Here is a 21,818-nt window from a genome sequence, read left to right on the forward strand (position 1 = left end):
TTCCTCCTGTACTGTCCATATTTTGTACCATATGCATACATTATCTAGATTTTTAAAAATGTCTAATAGAGTACCCAGTTACGGAGAAACCACGCTCAATTATTTTCACTATGCGTTCTTTGATCTCATTCCTTCCAGTGCTCTAGCCCAGAACATTTAGTAGGGTCTTTAATGATATTTTAATGATGTTACCAATTTTATCAACTAATGTGTATAATTACATATCAGTGTTGAGTGAAGAGACATGAGCATTACATATTCAGCAGATTGTTCATTTTCTTGGATGGGGTACTAAGGGACTGGCTCTAATTAACGCATTGTGAAAATACACAGACAAGAAAGAGAAAAGGCACTTACTGAAATTTTGTGTTATGACTTACGAAAAAACATACCTTGTAGACTAGAGATCAGATTCATCAACGGAGAGCACATTGAGGTTCTGGAAGTGTTCAGAGCGGAGCAGGACTGGGAGATAGCCTGATATTCTGGGGGAAGAATTTCTTCTCCATTCTCAAGGAGGGGAAGGAAGTGGGGGCTGCCAGAGCCTTCGAGCAGCAGTAATCCCATGGAAGCCACTGTACCCTGTGTTTATAAAGTCAGACTGCTTCCATATTGGCTCAAGAGGTGGGGCCCAGAGCATGTGAGTGGTGACCACTGAGGCACAGTGAGGCCTGGCATAAAAACTGCCCTGGGATAGCAGCACAGAATGTCCAGGGCTGCCCAGCCAGGAGTAGCTCCTTAATATCAGTGCAGAAATCAAATCAAAATTAGGGTATTTCCTCTGTTAGGAAATTGCTTTAATTCAAAAAGTATTTAGGCTGCCCCTATTTTTCTGTCCATTCTTATGATTCCAGCTGTGGTCAGTTTGATTCTGAAGGTGTACCAAAAGCATTGCAGTAATCCCAAATCCTAATTTGTGTTATCTCTATGTCATGTGGTGCAGAGCTTGTCACCTGTTCATCTGTGGGCAGTGAGGGGAAATTGCTGGTTCAGGAATTGGGAAACTCAGAGGGTGACAGTTGGGCTTGACTCCCTGGGCCTGTTTTCCCATGTGTAGAAGAGGGCCATTCCCATGGTTCTTTCCTATACCCTTATCTGTAGGTCAGGGCCACGGAACAGTTAGGTGTCCTGTGAGTTTAACCAGGCCAGTGGCCATGTCCCCAGGGACTCTACTGGAGAATGGGGGCTTTCCAGGCTATCACCCTGAATATGCCCAATCTCATCTGATCTCGGAAGCTAAGCAGAGTCAGGCCTGGTTAGTACTTGGATGGGAGAATAGGGAATTCCTAGCCATCTTGTCTTCTTAGTTCATAGATGCACCCAGAGATCTTAAGGAGTAGCTCCCCGAGTTGGGAGGGGCATGACTGGGGTCGACAGTGCTGTGGCAGGCAAAGTAAGAACCAGAGAAGGACTTAGGTGGGGTGGGGGAGGAGGAGGGAGCAAGACACAGCTACGTCGTAATGCTGCATCAGCCAAGCCAAGATGACTTTCATTGGGCTGTGTTCCATGACAGCCAGGTACAGCCATCTCCTGCTCTGTCACCCCTTGATCCTTTCTGACCTCTTGCCCATGATGTAAACCTCATTCCTGACCCATGCCCTATGCCAGGGAAGAGCCATGGAAGAGGGCAGTGTAGCATGAGTCAGACTGATGGGAGTGACCTCCTGGGTCATCTGACAAGGAGGGTTCCCGGAGAAAGGACAGCTCAATGACCAAATGAGGCACTGGTGCTGGCATAACAGCTATGCCTGTTTCTAAGCAGAGCCCCTCAGTGTGTGCCCTGGTGGCCCCCAACCTTTAGAGAAGCCATGTTCATCATCAGAGACTTTTCTGGACTCCCAAAATACACCCAGCAGCAAATGCTCTGAATTATACAATGGCAAGCTCTTTTTGTAAAGTCCACATATGAAATGTTTTAGGCTTGTGGGTGGGCCAGAGGGGCTCAGTGGCAACCACACAATTCTGCCATCGTAATATGAAAGCGGCCATGGGCAGTAGGTCAGTGAATGAGTGTGACTGTGCTCCAATAAAGCTTTATTGATAAAAACATGAGTTGTATATAAGGCCCAAAGCATTGAAAGTAGGGTCATGAACAGATATTTGCACACCCATGTTCATAGCAGCATTATTCACAATAGCCAAAAAGAGTAAGCAATCCATGTGTCCATTAATGGATGAACGGATAAAATGTGGTATACATATGCAAGAAAATGTTATTCAGCCATAAAAAGGGAAAATCTTGACAAATGTCATGACATGGATGAACCTTGAAGACATCATGTTTAGAGAAATAAGCCAGTCACAAAAGGGCAAATGATTCTATTCATATGAGATATCTAAAACTGTCAAGCTCACAGGGAAGAAAATAGAATGGGGGTTGTCAGGGTTGGTGCAGAGCAGAGAGGGAGAGTTAATGAAATGGGTGCAGTTTCTGTCTGGTGGTGGTGTTGGTCACACAATACTCAGTGCCATTGAACTGCAGGCACACTTAAAAATTGTTAACGTGATCAGTGTTCTATTAGTGTGTTTTACCACAAAAAAATAAGATAAATAGGAGGCAGACCAGATTTGACCCATGGGCCATAGTGTTCCAATCCCTACTGTGAACTGTTATTAACCACAGCTTTGGGAGGACAGTTGTAGCCATACTTTGGGGGCACCATGTTAATCTGTTCTGCAGACAGTGGGTGCATACTAGGGAGTTGACTCAGAGGCTTTTGTGGTATCTAGATTCCCTCCTGAGGATCTGGGCTCTTCTTCCTCCTTTTCTTATCCTCACAGTAATTCCAGTATCAGGTGACCCTTTCTGTCCCATGCTGCCCTCAGTGACACTATCTGGCCTCAAATCTTTGGTTGTGAGGAAGGAATGTGGCTGCTCCTCATGCCCTGAACCCTCCTCCATAATTACCAAGGTGGTGGAAGGAGGTACACAGAATCTCAGAGGGGACCCTTTGCTGCTTTCAGATTTATGAACAGCCAATGACTTGACCCCCTTGCCTTTCTTTTTTTGAAACACATTCCAGCTTCTTCTGCAGCCTGCTTTGTAGGGGCAAGAAGGCAGCCTTGGCTGGTATCCCCTTCTCCTGTGCTTCAGGAGTAATCAGTCCTTCCCAGACCCTCAGCCCCCATGCTGGGCTGGACATAAGTTTCTAAACATGTTTGGCATTGGTCACTGTTGCTCTGCCTGGTCAGCCCTGTGGGAGAGCATTTCTTCTTTCCATGGATTCCTCAAGGAGAAAAGCTCTTGTTAACTCAGATCCTTTGAACGGTTGCTAAGGATGGTCATGGTGGCTCAGAGGCAGGGAGGTGGATGGCCTTTGGGTTGGCTGCCAGTGGCCTGGCTTGTTGGCTTCCAGGGCCGCCCTGATATGGGTTTGCTTAGGGTCAGCAGCTCTGCAAGTCATTTATCCCTTTGCCAGCAAATTCGATTTACCTCTTAGTTTCTCCATGTCCCCGAATGGGAATTGACTTGAATGCCCAGAGTTAAAAGACCGGAAGTTGTGAAACATCTCTCAGGGATGGTGGCAGGGATAGAAGCAAACAGGCTGATTAAATACTGTTCCAAGTAAAGACTCCATTATTGCTTCTGGTTCTAAATCTTAGCTCTGGCACACATTAGAAGGATGCTTTGACACATACGGCAATTACCTTTGTTGAAGAAGTGAGCAAGGTGACTTATCTGTAGGAGAAATATAAGTGCTTTTGTGCAAAATAGGGCCGAAATAATGAGGTTTATGATGGTAGGAAAAATGTCTTGATGTAGAAAATGAACTGAGAATCTTCATTGCAGAAAACCATTTATTGAGCACTTACTACCTGCTGAGCACTCTGCTAGCTCTTTCTAGATTTGTGTAATTTAAGTCTTAGAACAACCCTTCATGTAATTTAAGTCTTAGAACAACAGTAACGTAGTTACTGTTTTCACAAGGCAACTAAGAGAGGGTCTGAAGCCCAGGTCACCCCACAGGAAGGGATCAAGCTGGAATGTGGACCTAGATTTGGCCAAAATCTAAAGCACCTGGTCCCAGTGAGGGGCATGGAGGCACCGTGGAGAGGAGCCAGACAAAGAATCCCACGCAGCTCCCCACACCAACCAGTGTTTGTTGACATCCACCAGGTTCTAGCACAATACAAATGATACCTATTTAATCTTCATGACTATCCTAGTATTCAGTGTTCTATCGTTGTAAATGGCAGGAATATATGGCAGTAAACCTAAGTGAAAAAGGAGGATATTTGGGGCACCTGGGTGGCTCAGTGGTTGAGCATCTGCCTTTGGCTCAGGTTATGATCCCAGGGTTCTGGGATCGAGTCCTACATCAGGCTTCCTGCAGGAGCCTGCTTCTTCCTCTGCCTATGTCTCTGCCTCTCTCTCTGTGTCTCTCATGAATAAATAAATAAAATCTTTAAAAAAAAAGAAGAGAAAAAGGAGGATATTTATTTTAAGGACAAATGGGTATCTCCTCACACTCAGGAATAGGAGACAGCCAGGCTGCCCAGGATTGCTGGAAATGAGAAGTGCTGGAGGACTCTTGCCTTGTGGAAAGATGTGGAAGTGGCCATTCAGAGTGTCTGTCCAGTGTCTCTCCCTGGGCCTGTTAACCTTTATAGGGTCAGGTCACAGCAGACAGAATGGCTTGAGTGAGGCGGGTATAGCCAAAGATGGTTGTGAGTTGTGCAGACTCTATTCCTTTCTTTCTTTCTTTTTTTTTTTTTTTTTTAAAGATGTTACTTATTTATTCATGAGAGAGACAGAAGCAGAGACATAGGCAGAGGGAGAAGCAGGTTCCCCCCAGGACCCCGGGGATCACGACCTGAGCCAAAGGCAGACACTCAACCACTGAGTCACCCAGGTGCCCCCACTTTAGTTATTCCTAACTCCAATGGTTAGGTAGTTTTATCCCCATTTTATACGGAAGGAATCAAGATTCACAACATTGCAAATGCCCTTGCAAATGCAAATGCAAGGTCACATGGCCAGTAGTGGTGAAGGGAGAGAGCAGAGTTTGAACCAGGTTCCTATCAGAATCACCACACATGTGCCACTCTTGAGTACAAATGGTATTAAATTCACTCTTTGATCAGAAGCTGGAAGAGAAACTAGGATGGTTTAAGCTGAGACGGGTAACTTGAAAGTCTATATAATATTTGGTCCAGCCTCATTTAAAAAAACTCTGCTTTCAAGGACGGTGACCAACAAGCCAGTTTCAATAACCAGTGAAAGTCAGAACAAGAAACAGGTCTTCTGAGAACAATGTCCTGATACTCAAGGGTCACTGAGGCAGGAGGGCTGCCTGTCCTGAAGGCCACATCCATTGCTTCTCTTGGTTCTGTCCAGCCCTCAAGCTGAAATCTGTCTCGACAAACCACCCCTGGCAGAAAATTGGGACGCCCTGGGGGTTTGAATGTTCTCATCTGACCTTTTCACAATCCCCAAGCAGATGGACCCGCGTGTTTTTTTTGGCTCCCTCGTTAAGCTTGGGAGTGAATGTTCATTCTTAGATATTTCAGTTTACCCGTGGGGTGGAGAGGATGGAGTTTGTTTAGAAATGAATATTTTGGTGCAGGCCTGACTTGACACTAACTTAGCTACTTCAGGGATGCTTGACCCTAAATGAACATTAATTCTTGTCTACAAAACTTGGCCCAGAGAGTACAAATTTTAAGTGATATGAACTTACCACAAGATTTGGAGGAGCATGTGCTTCATTGGAAATACTACCCTGCCTTGTTTATCCCAAAAGGAGTATATAAATCTACCTTCATGTATGTAAACAGTAAATATGGGCCAGAGAGATGGGTAGGAAAGCATAATGGAGGGTATGTTTTCATTGGGAACAGAATGAGTCTTTCAGAGACAGGAAAGATTTTTTTGTGGGATGGAGGATTTTTGAAGCTGTCTGTAAGACTGTATTAACTAGGGGGTGCCTGGGTGGCTCAGTTTGTTAAGCATCTGCCTTCGGCTCAGGTCATTATCCTGGGGTCTGGAGATGGAGCCCCACTTCAAGCTCCCTGCTTGGCAAGGAGTCTGCTTCTTCCTCTCCCTCCACCCCTCTCCACCGCTTGTGCACTGTCACTCTCTTGCAAATAAATAAAATCTTTAAAAAACTTTAAAAAAAAGACTGTATTGACTCAAACATCCTGCTTCTTGTTTTGCAGATTGGAAACCTGGAAGATTACTACCATTTTTATCATAGCAAAACCTTTAAAAGATCGACTTGGAGTAGCAGAGGCCCTCATACCTTCCTTAGAATGGATCCCCAGGTATGGATCTCCACTCCCGGGACAGGACCCTTTCCTAAGGCCTAGAATATTGTTTGCTTTTTGTTTGGATCTGTGGTTCTAAAAATAACTGAGTCCTGATTTTAACATGATGCTACACAGTTTTTCTTATCCACTTTGAATAAAACAAGACAGATGTGCAGCAACACATCAGACCATCTGAATGCTTGAAATATTTGGTCCCTTGTCAGACTTGAGAATTTCAATTGAAGCAACAGTCAAATGAATATAGACCTGTTGATCTTTTAAATCTTTAAAAACCAGCAAAATACACAGTAATCAGAGGAGGTAACTATATGAATATTACCCACAAAAGCAAAAAGACTAGGTAATTCAAGCTAGTGATTTAATAATAATGAAATTAGATTGGGTCAATGGTTGTTTTTGTGGTTGTCATAACACATGTTCTTAATGGTTACCATGAATTTTAAAACTTGGGCCGTAAATATTACTGTTTTCCTCTTAAAAATTCATGTGATCTTTGAGATAAGAGCAATTATAATTTGTGAAGAGGCTAACAATTAACATTTTCATATAATTCATGTTTATTGGATCATTAATTATACTTTCTCTCTGCATCAATTTGAGACTAGTATTTCACAAATGCCAGTCAACATACTTGGTAAGCTTAAAAATTTAAGATGGTCAAATTAGCTTTTGATGACTTCTTTCATTCAGCAAGTGATGTTGGAATACCAGCTATGGGGCAGCGCCGTTGGAGTGGGTGATCAGGCTGATAGAAATATGAAGCAGTAAGTAGAAAAATATGTGATCTGTCACAGGGTGATGAGTGCTATGAGGGAAAATGAAGTTCATGTGAAAAGCAGTAGCAACAAAGAAATGAGGCCATTGGTAAATCATAGTTTTCAAATGTGGAAATCGCCTTCTCTTAAAAAGCAATGTGCTAAATGTTAGTTTGGGCTTCCAAGCTGGCACACAGTACTATTTCTTTATTCCCACAGAATATTTACAATAAAGTTTCCATGGAGAAATGGGTTCTTGGTTTGTCCCAAGTCACCCTACTGATAGTCCCGGCTCCTTTTGTATTGGCTGAGCTGAGGGTAGGCAAGAGAGATGGATTAGGCCTGGGCACAGTACCTGAAACACCCTTCTCCAGAGTATTACTTCATGGTCTTCTGAATTCAAGCACATGAGAAAGTGGTCCTCATGCCACTCATTCATGTGATTGAGCTGTGACAAGACAGACATACCTGGGATCCCTGGGTGGCTCAGAGGTTTAGCACCTGCCTTTGGCCCAGGTCGTGATCCTGGAGTCCTGGGATCAAGTCCCACATGGGACTCCCTACATGGAGCTGCTTCTCCCTCTGCCTGTGTCTCTGCCTCTCTCTCTGTGTGTCTCTCATGAATAGATAAATAAATCTTTATAAAAAAAAAAAAAAAAGACAGACATACCTTGTACATATTTCTGAACTGATTTTATAGATGGGTGACTAAATGGATAGGTGGATAGAAGGAAATAGATATGAAGCATTATGCTAATCCCATTATTCCTTCCTAGCAGGGAAAAGAATTCGATGTTTATTAAGAGACTACTGTGTGCTTGAGCACTTTAATGTATGTCATCTCCTCTGCTCATAGGGTGCTATGATTATCCCTACGTGTGTTCACACCACGGAATTGGAAGGAATGTTTTTCAAAGGGGCTGGTGTATTTTTTTTTCCTCCTGGAAGTGGAGTTAGATAGTAGTTGCTGATTCCCACAGAACGGGACAATTGGAGAAGGATGAGCAGACCTGATGCTTCTATCAGTGTAAAGCTGAGTGGAAGGGGTTCTCTGTGCTGGTCACCAAAGAAATGTGGATTCTTTGAAGCTGCAAGAAGTATGCCGAGATTCACAGCAGCAGCATCTCTCAAAGCATCGAGAAACTTCTGAGCTGGGAAGAGAGTTGCTGCCAGGCCGTCCACAGTTTCACTTCCAAGCGAACAATGTGCCCTGTCTTGTAAAGACAACATGCTTGTTCTTCATCGGAAGTCTTCAGAGTTATTAAATTTTTACCACACAGATAGTTACAACACAGGTCAAGCCGTTTGAATGGGGGAGCTCCCGTCTCCCAACAGAAGCATGCAATAAGAAGATAATGTGGCAGTGTACTTCCTGGCTCCTTTTCTGCAGGGCGTTCTGAGAATTAAGCTGTTTCTCAATTGTTAGAACTACAGCAGAGTTGAAATAGGACCTGAGTTTTATAGACATCCTTTTTTTTAAGTGACTAAATTTTAAAACATTTAAAAGTATCTTGGGCACCCGAGTGGCTCCATTAGTTAAGCATCCAACTCTTGATTTCAGCTCGGGCCGTGATCTCAGGGTCATGAGATAGAGTACCACATTGGGCTCTGCACTCAGCATGGAGTCCGCTTGAGATTTTTTTCCTCTGCCTCTGCCCCTACCCCTGCTTGTGTTTAGTGTCACTCACTTTCTCTCTCTCTCAAAATAAATAAATCTTAAAAAAAACAAAACAACAGGGGTGCCTGGGTGGTTCAGTTGGTTAAGCATCTGCCTTCAGCTTAGGTCTTGATCTCAAGGTGCTGGGATCAAGCCCTGCATCAGGCTCCCTGTCAGTAGGGAGTCTGCTTCTCCCTCTCCTTCTGTAGCAAATAAGTAAAAAAAAAAAAAAAAATCTTTAAAAAAAACCAACACTCGGGGATCCCTGGGTGGCTCAGAGGTTAAGCACCTGCCTTTGTCCCAGGATGTGATCCTGGAGTCCCGGGATCAAGTCCCACATCTGGCTCCCTGCATGGAGCCTGCTTCTCTCTTTGCCTGTGTCTCTGCCATTCTCTGTCTCTGTGTGTTTCTCATGAATAAATAAAATCTTAAAAAAAAAAAAAACCACAACATTCAAAGGTATTCAACTTGACTACATTTCCCTTTCTTCCCCAAATATTAATTGTGCACCTGCTGGATACTAGGCTCTGTGCCCCAGGGGAGGCAGAGATGCCCACCCAGCTGGTGTCTGCCCTGGGTGAGCCCCCAGCAGATTAGGGCACAGGAGTTGGGCATGAGATTGTCCGATGTAGCAGAGAGGGAGCCCGGGCAGGCTTGAGTGCACCGGGTGGGAGTGTCCAGACCCACCTTCGCAGTAGCATCTATGGTGCCAGACTCATTCATATGAGGTGCATTCAGAGCCCTACATTCAGTTTGGAACTGAGGGCAAACCATTCCCAGTGATCAGCTGTGTCCTTGAAGGGAAGATTAGGAAGGATGGACTTTCTCTTAGCAAAGGCTATGGCAGTTAGGTTTTTCAAATAAAAGTCCTTTTTATACAAGAGCTTCTTAATAAGCTCCTGGCAGGGCTGCTATCAAAGCGTCTTGCCACTATAGAAGAAAGAGAAAAGGTAAACAGCCTGCACATTCCAGCCCTGCCTGCGACTTCCACGCGATTGGCTCCTGCTCTCTTGCAGCACTAATTAAATTTGTAGCCGCAGGGAAAACATAGAGACATCTGAACCAATTATGAATTCGGAATCACAAGTGAAATACTTCTGTTTAAATCAGTCTAGTTGAATACAAAACAAATCAATTAGCTGTCAGGCTGACTAACTAATATTTATTTTGCCTCGTCATTCTGATTAAATATTGAGCAAAACTAGCTGTTTTACACAAGTGTTGAGTGTCACTTTTTTCTCACAGCACACCAGGATGCTTTCCTACGTCAACGAAGCGTTTCTGCGGCATCTAGGCATTTGGAGATGGTGTGATTAGTATTAGTAAGGAAAGGACAAGATGAGTTAATATTATTCAGAGACACTGGAATGCAAAGTTGCCATTGAGTTTGAATGACCGTACTGGAAATGAATGTTGCAGTGCTTTGGGTACAGTGCGATCGAATGCAGATGGTATTTTATTGTAATTAGCTTCAGTCTCTATTGTAAAAAAAAAAAAAAGCGCTTTGATAAGGGATGGAATTTACAATCCACCCCAACCTCACAAAAGAAAGCAAAACAAAACGCAAGTGGGAAAGGAGTATTTAAGACTTCTTTTCGCTGCCCATGTGCACACGCACATGTGTACATATGGACATTTATTAAGCTACTTTTTGCATGAACCCTGTACCAGAATTGTGCTGTAATTTTCTTTACATTCTTAATTACCTTTACTTGATGTTTTTGTTTTGTTTTGTTTTGTTTTGTTTTGTATCAACCACCCTTGAAAAGGGCCATTTTGCTCCAAGTGCTTTGTGGATCAGCCTCCTCCTTGGGAGAACAGCCTGACTGTTCTCCGCGTGCAGTATCAGTCACTGGGTTTTTCCAAGGGCTGTCATTTAAGCAAACTGAAAGCATTTGTTTTTTAACTTGTTCTTTTGCCAAAAGTCTGGAGAAGGGTGGATGCTACAGAAGCATCAGCCAATGGCTGTAAGGGCTCACAAATTTTTTTTAAATTACTTGTTCTGATTTTGTTCCAAGCTGGCTTATAGTTCGGCATGGCTGGCTGCATCTTCCAACCCTTACATTTTAGTGTGATGACTGTGGTTCAGCCCTTCCCTTCCTTTCCGTTCTCAGCCAGATTGATGACAGAAATGGAAGGATAAAGATGTTATAAGGCAGGCCCTCTGTGGCTCCTTCTGGGGCGGTGGGAGCCTTCAGTTTGAAGCTTCATTTCAGTGCTTTCAGCTCAAAAGTTGGAAATGATTTCTAGGACCAGGGTAGGCATTCTGTCTTGTAGGATGGGACTCTGCCCCCAGAGTTTAGTCAAAGCTCAGGTTTCTTTCCAGCAGTGATGCAACGTTTAGGCAGATCTTTCCATTAACCACAGATGGAATTTTATCTGAGAGTTTTGTGTGCTAGAGCCATTCAAAGTGCAAACAAAAAGTTCCTGGCAAATCCAAGCACATAGACAGTCAGTGATCAGATTGATCTCAGGGGCCAATGAACTTGAGCGGGCTGGGGGCATGGGAGGGCTGCCACCCAGGGACTGATGGATTTGTCCATCTGGCGACAGAAGAAATTTCCAGCTGTCTCTTCACATTGTCAGTATGACCTGGCCAGGTAGAGTGGAATGGCTACTATGAATGGGCAAAAATTAGAATATTAAAATATGGTTTAAAAGATGGACCTTTATTATTTTTTCACTAGCACATTCTATGCTTCTGCCTAGATGCCTCATAGATTCTCAAAGTCCACACATCCCCAACCCAACTGACCGCCTCTGACCTTGCCCCGTCTCAGAAGCGCCATCTGCATCCATAGCATGAGCAGTAACCTCCCTCACACCCACATTTGTTTTACCTCCTACACAACTCTGTGATGCCCGTATACTGTGTCACCACCTGCACCCCTGCCTTCTCTCACCTGGACCACTGCCCTGCTCTCCTCACTGGCCTGCCATGTGCTTCCTTGCCTCTCACCAGTCTGCTCTCCCTCTCCCAAGAGATCCTATAAAACACACGTGTGATTCTCCCACTGCCCCATTGGGAGGTCCTTCTTTCTCTGTCCTCCCTGTGGCCCTTGGACACCAGCTACACTGGCCTGTCCTGTCCTCCTCAGATGGCACTGGCTCTTTCTCCCTGCAGAGTTTGTACAGACTGTCTTTCCCACTGTGTCTCTTCATCATCTCATCTCAGCTTATTTTTGTCTGCCACCAGAAGTTAGCTCATCTTCTCTGACTTAACTTGCTCTTCCTACAGTTGTATGTTTATATTCTAGACTTGTGAGACTTCCTCACTGGATTCCAGAAGTGGAGGGGTCATGTCTGTTTATCCCCCTTCACTTGTCCCAGTCCAACACTCAAGCTTAGCAGTGGCAGGGCCAGAGAGAGTCTTGGTGTGGGCTCTACATCCGGCATGCATTCCAAGCTGACCACCGTCACAGGAGATGCACCATCTTGAAGGGTTTAGTGGTCACACAGGTGTAGGAGAAGTGTCCCAGTACACACAAGAGCAGGAATGAAGCCTGTCTGGCTCAGCAGCTGTCGGACTTACTTGACCACGGCCTCCTCCCTTTTGTTCCTGTAAACATCTGATTCCTGGCCATTTTGGAAAGAGTGCCAAGATTGCAGGCCCAGGTGGGGAGCACACAGGAGCACACAGCAGTGTTTGGTGGAAATGATGAATGGTTTAGTGTGCTTGGGATCTGGTAATGGACAGGGACAGGGTCAGCAGGAGCCGCAGATGGTGCCCAAGGGTGCCAGGAACATGAGCCTGGGGAGAGTGTTCAGTTTTTTGGACCCCAAGGAGAGGCAATGGGAAGGTAAGCTGACCTGAGATAGACAAACTTATAGTTAGAAGCACATGAGCATATCGCTTGCCAGTGGATTATAAAGTGCTCAAGGGCCAAGGCCACATCTCAGTTTTATTCCCTTATGAGTCTAGCAGATTAATCAGTAGATAGTAGATGGATGCTTAGTAAATGTTTATTGAAACATCTCAACTTGCACAGAGTAGGTTCACATAATCAAGTTGTATCTCTTATCATCTGTTTATCCCCTTCTTTTTATGTAATGACTTTAGAAGTGACTTGTGGCCTGCCTTTGTAATATGATGACAAAAATCCTAGAAAGGGCCTGAATGAATTAATCATGTTGCATCGTGTATTGCTAAAGCCCACAATGAAGATAGGACTGACAATGCCAGCTGGACACTGGGCACGTTGACCAGGGTCTACTTGGTGAACACCAGTGGGGAGCTAAGCTCTAGCCACCTGCCCTGTTGTCTGTGAGTAGAGGCAGGTGATAACTCAGAGGTACAGGGATACCTTCTCTTTTCTTTCAGCAGAGTAAGAACTAACTGACAAATGAATGAAGAGAGTCAGTTTCCCAAAGTACTTTCACACTTCCTATTCTCTAAAACGGGCAAAATGACTATTGTCATGTCTCACCAACGTGAAACATTCGTGGCCTGTATAATGCAGCTTGGATGGCAAGAGCTGGAGATGGTCTACATGTTGTTTCAGCCATGGCTGTGGGTGAGGAAGTGGATTTGGGGCTAGGTCCCAGTCATCTCCCCGACATAGGAGGAACAGGGTGGTGGGTTTCTACACTGATTCAGAATACCCTTTATTTTGTTCGTTCATCTTCCTTCTCTTCTCCTTCATCCAGGGCCCAGGAGCCCTGGCTCCTGGGTTTCCAGCTGAGCAACTGCCAGAGCAGCCGAGCATCCCTTACCCTACCCCAAGGTGAGACCCTCAGGGGGGCTCAGGCATCTTACTGAGACAGGCTATAAAGAGGCTGTCCAGGCATTGCTTGCTTGGGAGGTTGGTCCCTCTGCCCCTCCTCACCCCTAGAACGTAAGTGCTACTGCACTTCTCAATTCCTCACATGGAAAGCTCTGATCTACTTTCTGTGAGCCTAGCTGAATTCAGTGGCTCATACTCATTTTGGAATCACAGGCCCCTTTGAAAAGCTGATGAAAGTTCTGGATTCTTTTTCTCTCTCCAGAGGAAAGAAAAGGAAAATACATGCTCGTGTCCATACCACTTTGCCTCTAGTTTTTGGGGCTTCCTGGGACTGTCACCTGTCTTTCCATTCTTGAGGGGCCCTAGGCCCTAGAGGAAGAAAGCCCCAGCTTAGCTCCCTGCTCATATCATGTGTGCATTAACCATTGCCTGTCACAAGACCAGGGCCACCTTGCATGCTGTAGGGTAACTGACACTTGTCAAGGAGTATTCTTTTTCTTTCTTTCAATTCCCTACTCAGGGGGTTAGCTTCTTACTTAGCTCATCACCTGGTTGAAAGTTGGCCCAATGTTCGTGTTGGCCCACGGTGTTGAGAAGAGTCAGTGTTGATGGGCACCGAGTTCTAAGTATCAGAGCCTAATGGAGTGCAAAGGTGGCTCAGGAATGGGCTGATCTGACCCCCTGATTACAGATTGGCCGCTGAAGCGCAGGCAGGCTGCCTAGCCTCCTACAAGCAGAGTGAGAGGTTGATTGTCTACATTATCTCTGGTGAGCTCGCTCTCTCCTGGAGGAGGTCTTGGGATTTGGTGGCACCTGGGCCCTCGGGGGTCTGGCCTCTGACTTCTTCCATGGCTATTCCCTGGCCTGCAGTCAGGACTGGCTTACTCACAAGCTAACAGGAGAGGAATTTCCCTGTCCTTCAGCAAGTACAGAATAAGCTGCCCTTCACTTTGATGATGCTTAGGGGGAAAGAAAAAAGATTGCTGGCAGGAGCTGTCTCCCATGTTCTGGATACAATTGTGCATGGAACTCAGAACCTACGTAGAATGAACTCTCAACAAACCGAACATACCAGTGGGCACTTCATGGAAGTTTAGCAGCTTGAGTCAAATGTGTGGTCTTCCCCCTGAGGCCGTAGGGCCCTCTGAGGGTGTGGGGACAAAGGATCCTGTGAAAGGCCTTTTTTGCCTTAGCTCTATCTCCAGACAAAGACTCTGGAGCCCCCCTCTAGGACTTTCCAGCTCCTACCAACTTCCTGAGGCTTCTGAAGCCATAGTGGGCCCCTATGAGCAATTGAGGGCTTTACAGCAGGGCATGGACACATGGTGGCTTCGGGTGGAACAGAGCTGGACTTTCATGCTCTCATTGGTGGCATTGGCTCATGGGAGGAAGCTACAAAACAAACCCCATTGTCACTTGTCAAGCCTATGACTGATGTGCTGGGCCAGCTTCTGGTCTGTCAGCATGCTGTGGGCCACAGGAAAGAGGACATGACCAGGGCTGCCTAAGGCATTAGTGACACTTGGACACTTTTACAGTACAGTAGCATTGATAATCCATGATACCCACAGGCATCTAGTGGAATCCTGATCATTTATGTTACCTCTTTATACCCATCTTTAAATTGTAATTACCTTATCAGGGCACCTGGATGGCTCAGTCGGTTAAGCATCTGCCTTCAGCTCAGGTCATGATCTCAGGGTCCTGGGATGAAGCCCCGCATTGGGCTCCCTACTCAGCGGGGAGTCTGCTTCTCCCTCCCCCTCTGTCCCTTCCCCATTTTGTGCTCGTGCTCTCTCTCTCTCTGTCAAATAAATAAATAAATAAATATGTTTAAAAAAAAATTTTTTTTTACCTCATCTACAGAATGGCATTCACCAGATGCCTAATTTTAATTTGATTGACTTCTTGAGAAGAAAGATGGAGGGGCATGCCTGGCAAAAGAAAGCATTGCTATTCACATAACCTTGGGAAGATTTTGAAGTCTTCTGCATGACTAGAATTCTCTCCCGCAGAGCAAATAAGTTCTATGATAAATATGCTATATGTATAGCAAGCAACATAGAAAAAAAAAAAACAAAGATAAAAAGAAAAGGATCAGTGTGAGGTTCCACCTTCACAACATGACTTTGAGGAAATCAAGACATTTTATACAGGTTTGTACAGATCTGCTAAAAGAGATGATTTGTTTGGGCCAGACGTGGCATTTGACAAACCATGCTCTTGCCCCAGATCACTTTATGGTTGATGTTACACACACACACACACACACACACACACACACACACACAAATTCAGTCAAGGTCATCGGGTAGTCATTAAGGCTATCACGTTTTCTCCTCTGCAATGTGTTTTTAAAAGTCTACCTGTGGTTATATTTGTAATCTGAAATGTATCCATTTACCTTCACTCTTGCATTCAAGAAGCATGTAGTGAGCTCCTTCTGTATGCCACATGTTGCCTGGCATGCTGAAATACAGTGCTGAGCAAAACCCAGGCCCTGCCCACAGGCCCATGGGGAGTGGAGGGTCATCAGACAGACCTCCAGACACATCCAGTTATGAACTGGCCAGTGCTGGAAGAGCGAGGTGCAGGACAAGCCCTCAACTTCTGGCAGACTCACCTAAGTATGTGTTCATTCTGTGTCAGTTTTCATTTTGCCTTTTCAGTAAGAAAGAGGATGATCTATCAGTCCAGCAAATCTTTGCTGAGCAAGTACCTGTTGCAGGGCAGGTGTTTGCTGAGAGCTGGGGAAACAAGGGTGACCTCAATCATCCCTCCTCTGAAAGGAAAAAAGAGCTGTCAAATAGTGTGCACACTGTCAGATGAGGGCATGCAGGGGTGCCTGGGCCCCCCAAGGGTAACCCCTCAACAGCCAGCCTGGATGTCAGAATGGGCTTCCAGGGTGTGCAGAGGTCAAAAGATGGATACAAGGATGCCTGGGTGGCTCGGTGGTTGAGCGTCTGCCTTTGGCTAAGGTTGTGATCCCAGGATCTTGGGATTGAGTCCCACATTGGGCTCCCCATGGGGAGCCTGCTTCTCCCTCTGCCTATGTCCCTCCCTCTCTCTCTCTCTGTGTCTCGTGAATAAATAATTAAATCTTAAAAATAAAATAATAAAATAAAATATAATATAATATTGGTAAAGAGCTGCTGCCTCGAGCATCTCTCCCTGGCCCAATGCAGCCTCAGCCACCATGGCCACTTCTCTGGGGTCCTCTATGTTCTCATCACTAGCAATGAGAAGAGAGGTCTGACTGAGCTAGGGCTTCCAGATCCTCCTTTAGCAGAACAGCCTCGTGGATTCTGAAACATTTAAGAATCTCAGCCCTAATTAAGGCCACTATTTAAATCCACATTACTCTCTGAGGGCAGCTGTAACAAATGACCACACACTGGGTAGCTTAAAATAATAGAAATTTATTCTCTTACAGTCCTGAATTCTAGAATTCTGGAATCAAGGTATTAATAGGGCAGTAGCTCCTCTGAAGACTCCAGTTGAGAATGATCTCTCCTTGCCTCTTCCAGCTCCTGGTGGCCCCAGGTGTTCCTTGGCTCATGGCTGCATCCCTCCCACCTCTGCTTCTGTCTCTGTCTTCCTAAGGGCTTGTCCTTTTGCCTTCTTGTATGGGGACCCTTGTCGTTGGAATTTAGGTCACATCCAAATAATCCAGGGTGGTCTCATCTGGAGATCCATAACTTAATTACCTTTGGGAGGCCACCATCTACTTAGGTATAGTAGGTGAGAGGCCAGCTACTATAAAACCTATGGAGAGGGATCCCTGGGTGGCTCAGCGGTTTGGCGCCTGCCTTTGGCCCAAGGCGTGATCCTGGAGTCCCGAGATCGAGTCCCACATCAGGATTACTGCATGGAGCCTGCTTCTCCCTCTGCCTGTGACTCTGCCTCTCTCTCTCTCTCTCTCTCCCTCATGAATAAATAAATAAAATATTAAAAAAAAAAACCCTATGTAGAGGCGCCTGGGTGGCTCAGTTGGTTGAGCGTCTGACTCTTTGATTTTAGCTCAGGTCATGATCTCGGGGTCACAGGATCAAGTCCCACATTGGGTTCCACGCTCAACGTGGAGTCTGCTTGAGATCCTCTGTCTCCCTCTGCCCTCCCCCCTGCTCATTCCCTCTCTCTTTTTCTCTCTCTAAAATAAATAAATAAATAAATAAATAAATAAATAAATAAATAAAAGAAATCTTTTAAAAAGCCTATGGAGAGCGAAGTAGAAGGACCAGGTACTTTCTTGTGTGCAGTATTTCTCCTTCCTTCAATCCAATGACCTGAAGGTTTGACAAGTCTTCGTAAGGAGGTTGGGCTCAATCCTTACAAGGCATACTTGGGCATTAAATGTATTTTATTATGCTCCAGGCCCACTCCCTTGCAGGCTTACTTGAGTTTAGGACTTATTTTCTGAGCTATATGTCTGTGGCCTTGAAAGGTAGATCATGTGTAGTACTGTCTCTTTCATTTTTCACCAAGAGGAAGTCTGAGTGCCTCCTCAGGAAGTTCTGAGGGAATCTGGATGGACCATGAGGGAAGCTTCAGTGAAAAGGGACAATCCAGGTAAACTTCCAGAGAAATATTATGAAAAACACTTGAAACCCCACAAAGGATCTCAGGTTGCCTTTTCTAATAAAGATAATCACATGCATCAAGGAAAATAGCCTCAGTCAGGTCTCCCTCCCAGCCATGACACCCATCATCAGGACTGTTTTGCCATATTTGTTCTCCAGTTCTGCAGAAAAATGATTCCATTTGTGACACCTCCTTGGAGATGCTAAACTATGTACCCCTTTCTCATAAATCACATCACTATTCATGAATGAAGACCCTCAGACGTGCCTGTGTGAGGGTAACCCCGTTAGCAAGGACAGGTCCAGATATTATTTGATGAGATACCTAAAGTTTCAGTCATGTGGTTTTGGGCCATTAGCACCTCTGACCTTCCTAGATAGGCCAGGTGGCTCCTAGGTTCCAACCTGAGGGGCATCTGCAGAGCCCTGTCTTTGAGTTGGAGGTGCAGGACTTTAGTACTTTGGTGCTGGATGGGACCCAGTGGTATTCAGGCATCAGACACAGAGCTAGACTCTGTCACAACTTTGTCAAGCAGACAACTGAATGAGCAACCACAAGGGCCATACCATCCAGAAATCAGGGCAGGTAGACCTAGCAGATGCCAAAATGCAGGAGTCTAGGATCCCCTTGTATTTCCCTGCAGTTGGCTGAGAAACAAGGCAATGACTGGGGCCCAGAGAAAGAAAATGGGAAGCAAGCCCAGACCAAGGGACCACTGGCCAAATCAGCCTGTGACAGTGAGGTCACCTGTGATTCTATCTGAAGAATTTGTTGTATTTGGTTCCATTGGCCTGACAGGGCCTCACTGGCAGTCAAAGACTTATAATAACCTGTTGCGGGAGAGAGGGCTGCCCCTGAGACCACATTGGAGGGAGAGCCCCAAACTGTACTGTGGACCACAAGCCATTATAGCCCACTCTCAGAACTGGGTGGTAACGTTGGATTTTTACCTAGAGTCCAGCCGTGACTTGGAGGCCAGGATGCCCACACTCTTTCATCCCACTAGAGGACTATCTTATAACTTCTGGCAACATGGTTTCTTATGTCACCTACCTGATTTGGGGAAGTCACCCACTCGGGCTTGAAAGAGGAGAGAGTTCACCTCCTCCTCTGTAACTGAAAGTGGGGCCTGGTGGCCACAGTAGCAGAAGGTGCTGGATGTTAGTAAGGTAAGTGGTGAGTCAGTGGGGCAAGATGGATGGGAACACAGTGGAGCCATTAGTGGTATACATAACACTTGATTTTGTAATTAGGATGTTTAGCAGATTAGGAAATATTGTCTCAGGTATCTTATGCCAAGCAAATCTTTTCTGGTTCAGGCAATGATATATGGGCAAGTTGCAGAATGCCATCGGAGGGTGTTCTGAAGGAAATATCTCATTGTATAGTTTTATTTTCCATGGAAGTATTTATCCATGGCACTTATAAATTATCTAGGACTTGGGGCCTAATATTAGTACCTAAGCCCAAAATTGTTTTTGAGCTGTTTATGGTATTTCTAAGGAACCTGGTCTCCTGGTGTTTCATGAACAAAGCACATTGGTGGTGGGACAGGCTGTGATACTTCTTTCTAAGCATTTTGTCTTGTTGACCAGGGTTGCCTTTCAGATCAATCCCTACCCTTAGATGTGAGGCTGTGTATGAGGCTGTTCTGCTTTTGTCCGTCAGGACAGTGTAGGGTAGTTGAGGGCAGGAGAGGTCTGAGGGAAGACATCTTGCCCCTCTGCCCTTGGGTGCCTTTATTCCTTTCAAGAGTTGTCTTGGGTGGCTCCCATGGTGGCTGTGCCAGCCTTGGGTCTGGAGCCTGGGGTCACCAGCCTTGCCTGGTCTCCAGGTCCCTCTGGGTTTCTACCACCCCCAACTTTGAGGTTCCCATCACCCACTCCTCCTCCTCCTTCTGCTTCCCTACCCTGTGCCACCTGTCCACTACTTCAGAGCCTGCATCACACTCTGGGCTGCTTGGTGCAAGACCCCACCCAGAGCACAGATTCCTGAGAGCAGAGCCCCAGTGCCCTCAGCCTGCCCATCTCTACCCCAGCCAGACTGAGCCCCAGAGGGAGCCATTACTGAATCAGGTGAGACCACAGTAGCAGGACCAAAAAAATGCTTTGCTTGAGGGCATGGGAATTCTTTTGCCCATGATCTTTTAAAAATAAAAATAAAACAGAATGAAACAAATCTCTTCTACCTTAAAAAACTCAGACACACATACACTTAAGTGAATACTATACCAGTTCATATGCCAGTGCCCCCTCAAGACAACTTGTGGTGAGACCCATTGTACAGATGAACAAACTGAGGCCATGAGATTACTGGACTGCTCTCAGTCATCCAGCTGCTGAGTATGGGACTGGGTTTTGAATCTAGGCAGCTAAGCTCCTGGATTCCTGCTCTTAAATGTCATGTGTACTCCCTCTCAAACCGTTTTCCTTGGCTGTGAAGGCAGATCATGCCAATTGAAAATTTATGAAACTGTGAAAATAATTTAGAAATTTGAAATTACCAATAATATCACCACTGAAGGGCAGCCCGGTGGTGCAGCGGTTTAGCACCGCCTGCAGCCTAGGGCATGATCCTGGAGACCCTGGATCGAGTCCCACGGCAGGCTCCCTGCATGGAGCCTGCTTCTCCCTCTGCCTGTGTCTCTGCCTCTCTCTCTGTGTCTCTATGAATAAATAAATAAATAATCTTTAAAAAAGAATGTCACCACTGAATTGCTGCTATTAATATTTTGCCATATCTCTTTCTAGATTTTTTTCTGTGTGCTTATTTTGGTGCCGTGTTTCCAGTGGCTGCTAAAAATTCCAGTGAATTTACTGATTCCTGTCCTCTATTGAACATCTTGCTTCCAACTTCCAATAACCATTTGATCAGTTTCTCCCCTCTTTCCTCTTTCAGCTCTTTCCATTCTCATACATGTATTTCCTTCATATTCAGGACAAGGGTCACCAGACAATTTACTGGCAACTTCACAAGCTGTCTCTCTCTCTCTTTTTCAGTAGAATGATCTCAAAACCTCTTTTTCCTGCCACATACACAAACGAGTTCTAATGTTTAAATGTGGTGAAAGTGAAAAGGAGTGAAAAGGTCTCCTTGGTATTTACGATCCAAGACTTCTGTGACACGGATATTCATGAAAAAGGACACTTGTAGCACCTACCGAGAGGCTACAGACAATTATGAGACCCTCTTTAAAATAAATAGTAACTGCATTTCTCCCTGCCAGGTGCAATGGCTCCAACAACAAGAAGTGAAACGCAGGGTGAAGAGACAGGTGCGAAGCGACCCTCAGGCCCTCTATTTCAATGACCCCATTTGGTCCAACATGTGGTACATGGTGAGTAGGATGTGGGCCTCACTGCCCCTGGGGCATTTGCACTGCTGTGCTTCTGAGATAGATTAATTTCTCCCAGCAAAGCTAAATTCTCATGACAACTGGAAATTGACACACTTCCTATCAGTGTGAACCCCCTACTTCAGTGCTGTGTAGCACAAGCTTTCTTGTGCAGGTTTTAAAAATGATGTGCAAGCTCCCAGGGAGAGTGGCGGGGGGTGGGAGTGGTGTTTGAGCAGGGGAGTGATTTATAAGTTTAATGAAAATGAGAGCCCCCAAAGGGAGATGGTGCCCTAGGAAAATGATAAATTGCCAGGTGTGGAAAAAGCATGGGAGCTCTTCCTATTTACTCTTCTTAGAAATGGGTGGGAGAAAGCAGTTGTCTGCTCTGTAGGGCATGGGGAAGAGTTTCCTCCTTATTGCACGCATAAGAGCATCCCTGCTGGGTTTACAGGGTATGATATATCCATCTTATTCCAAGGGATGGCCGCAAGGAG

At 45.4% G+C, this 21,818-nt stretch overlaps 1 protein-coding gene across 3 annotated transcripts in view; it reads left to right on the forward strand.

The window, feature by feature from the left end:
- The window catches only part of PCSK6 (proprotein convertase subtilisin/kexin type 6), a 185,488-nt gene that overhangs the window by 41,577 nt on the left and 122,093 nt on the right, over positions 1 to 21,818 (forward strand). For all 3 annotated transcript variants that reach the window (XM_025438519.3, XM_025438520.3, XM_035714395.2), the window contains exons 2-3: positions 6,160 to 6,264; positions 21,214 to 21,324. In XM_025438519.3, the coding sequence (XP_025294304.2) occupies positions 6,160 to 6,264; positions 21,214 to 21,324 (216 nt within the window). The remainder of the gene's footprint in view (positions 1 to 6,159; positions 6,265 to 21,213; positions 21,325 to 21,818) is intronic.

The sequence above is a fragment of the Canis lupus genome, chromosome 3 (genome assembly GCF_003254725.2).
Source record: "Canis lupus dingo isolate Sandy chromosome 3, ASM325472v2, whole genome shotgun sequence".
Lineage (NCBI taxonomy): Eukaryota > Metazoa > Chordata > Mammalia > Carnivora > Canidae > Canis > Canis lupus.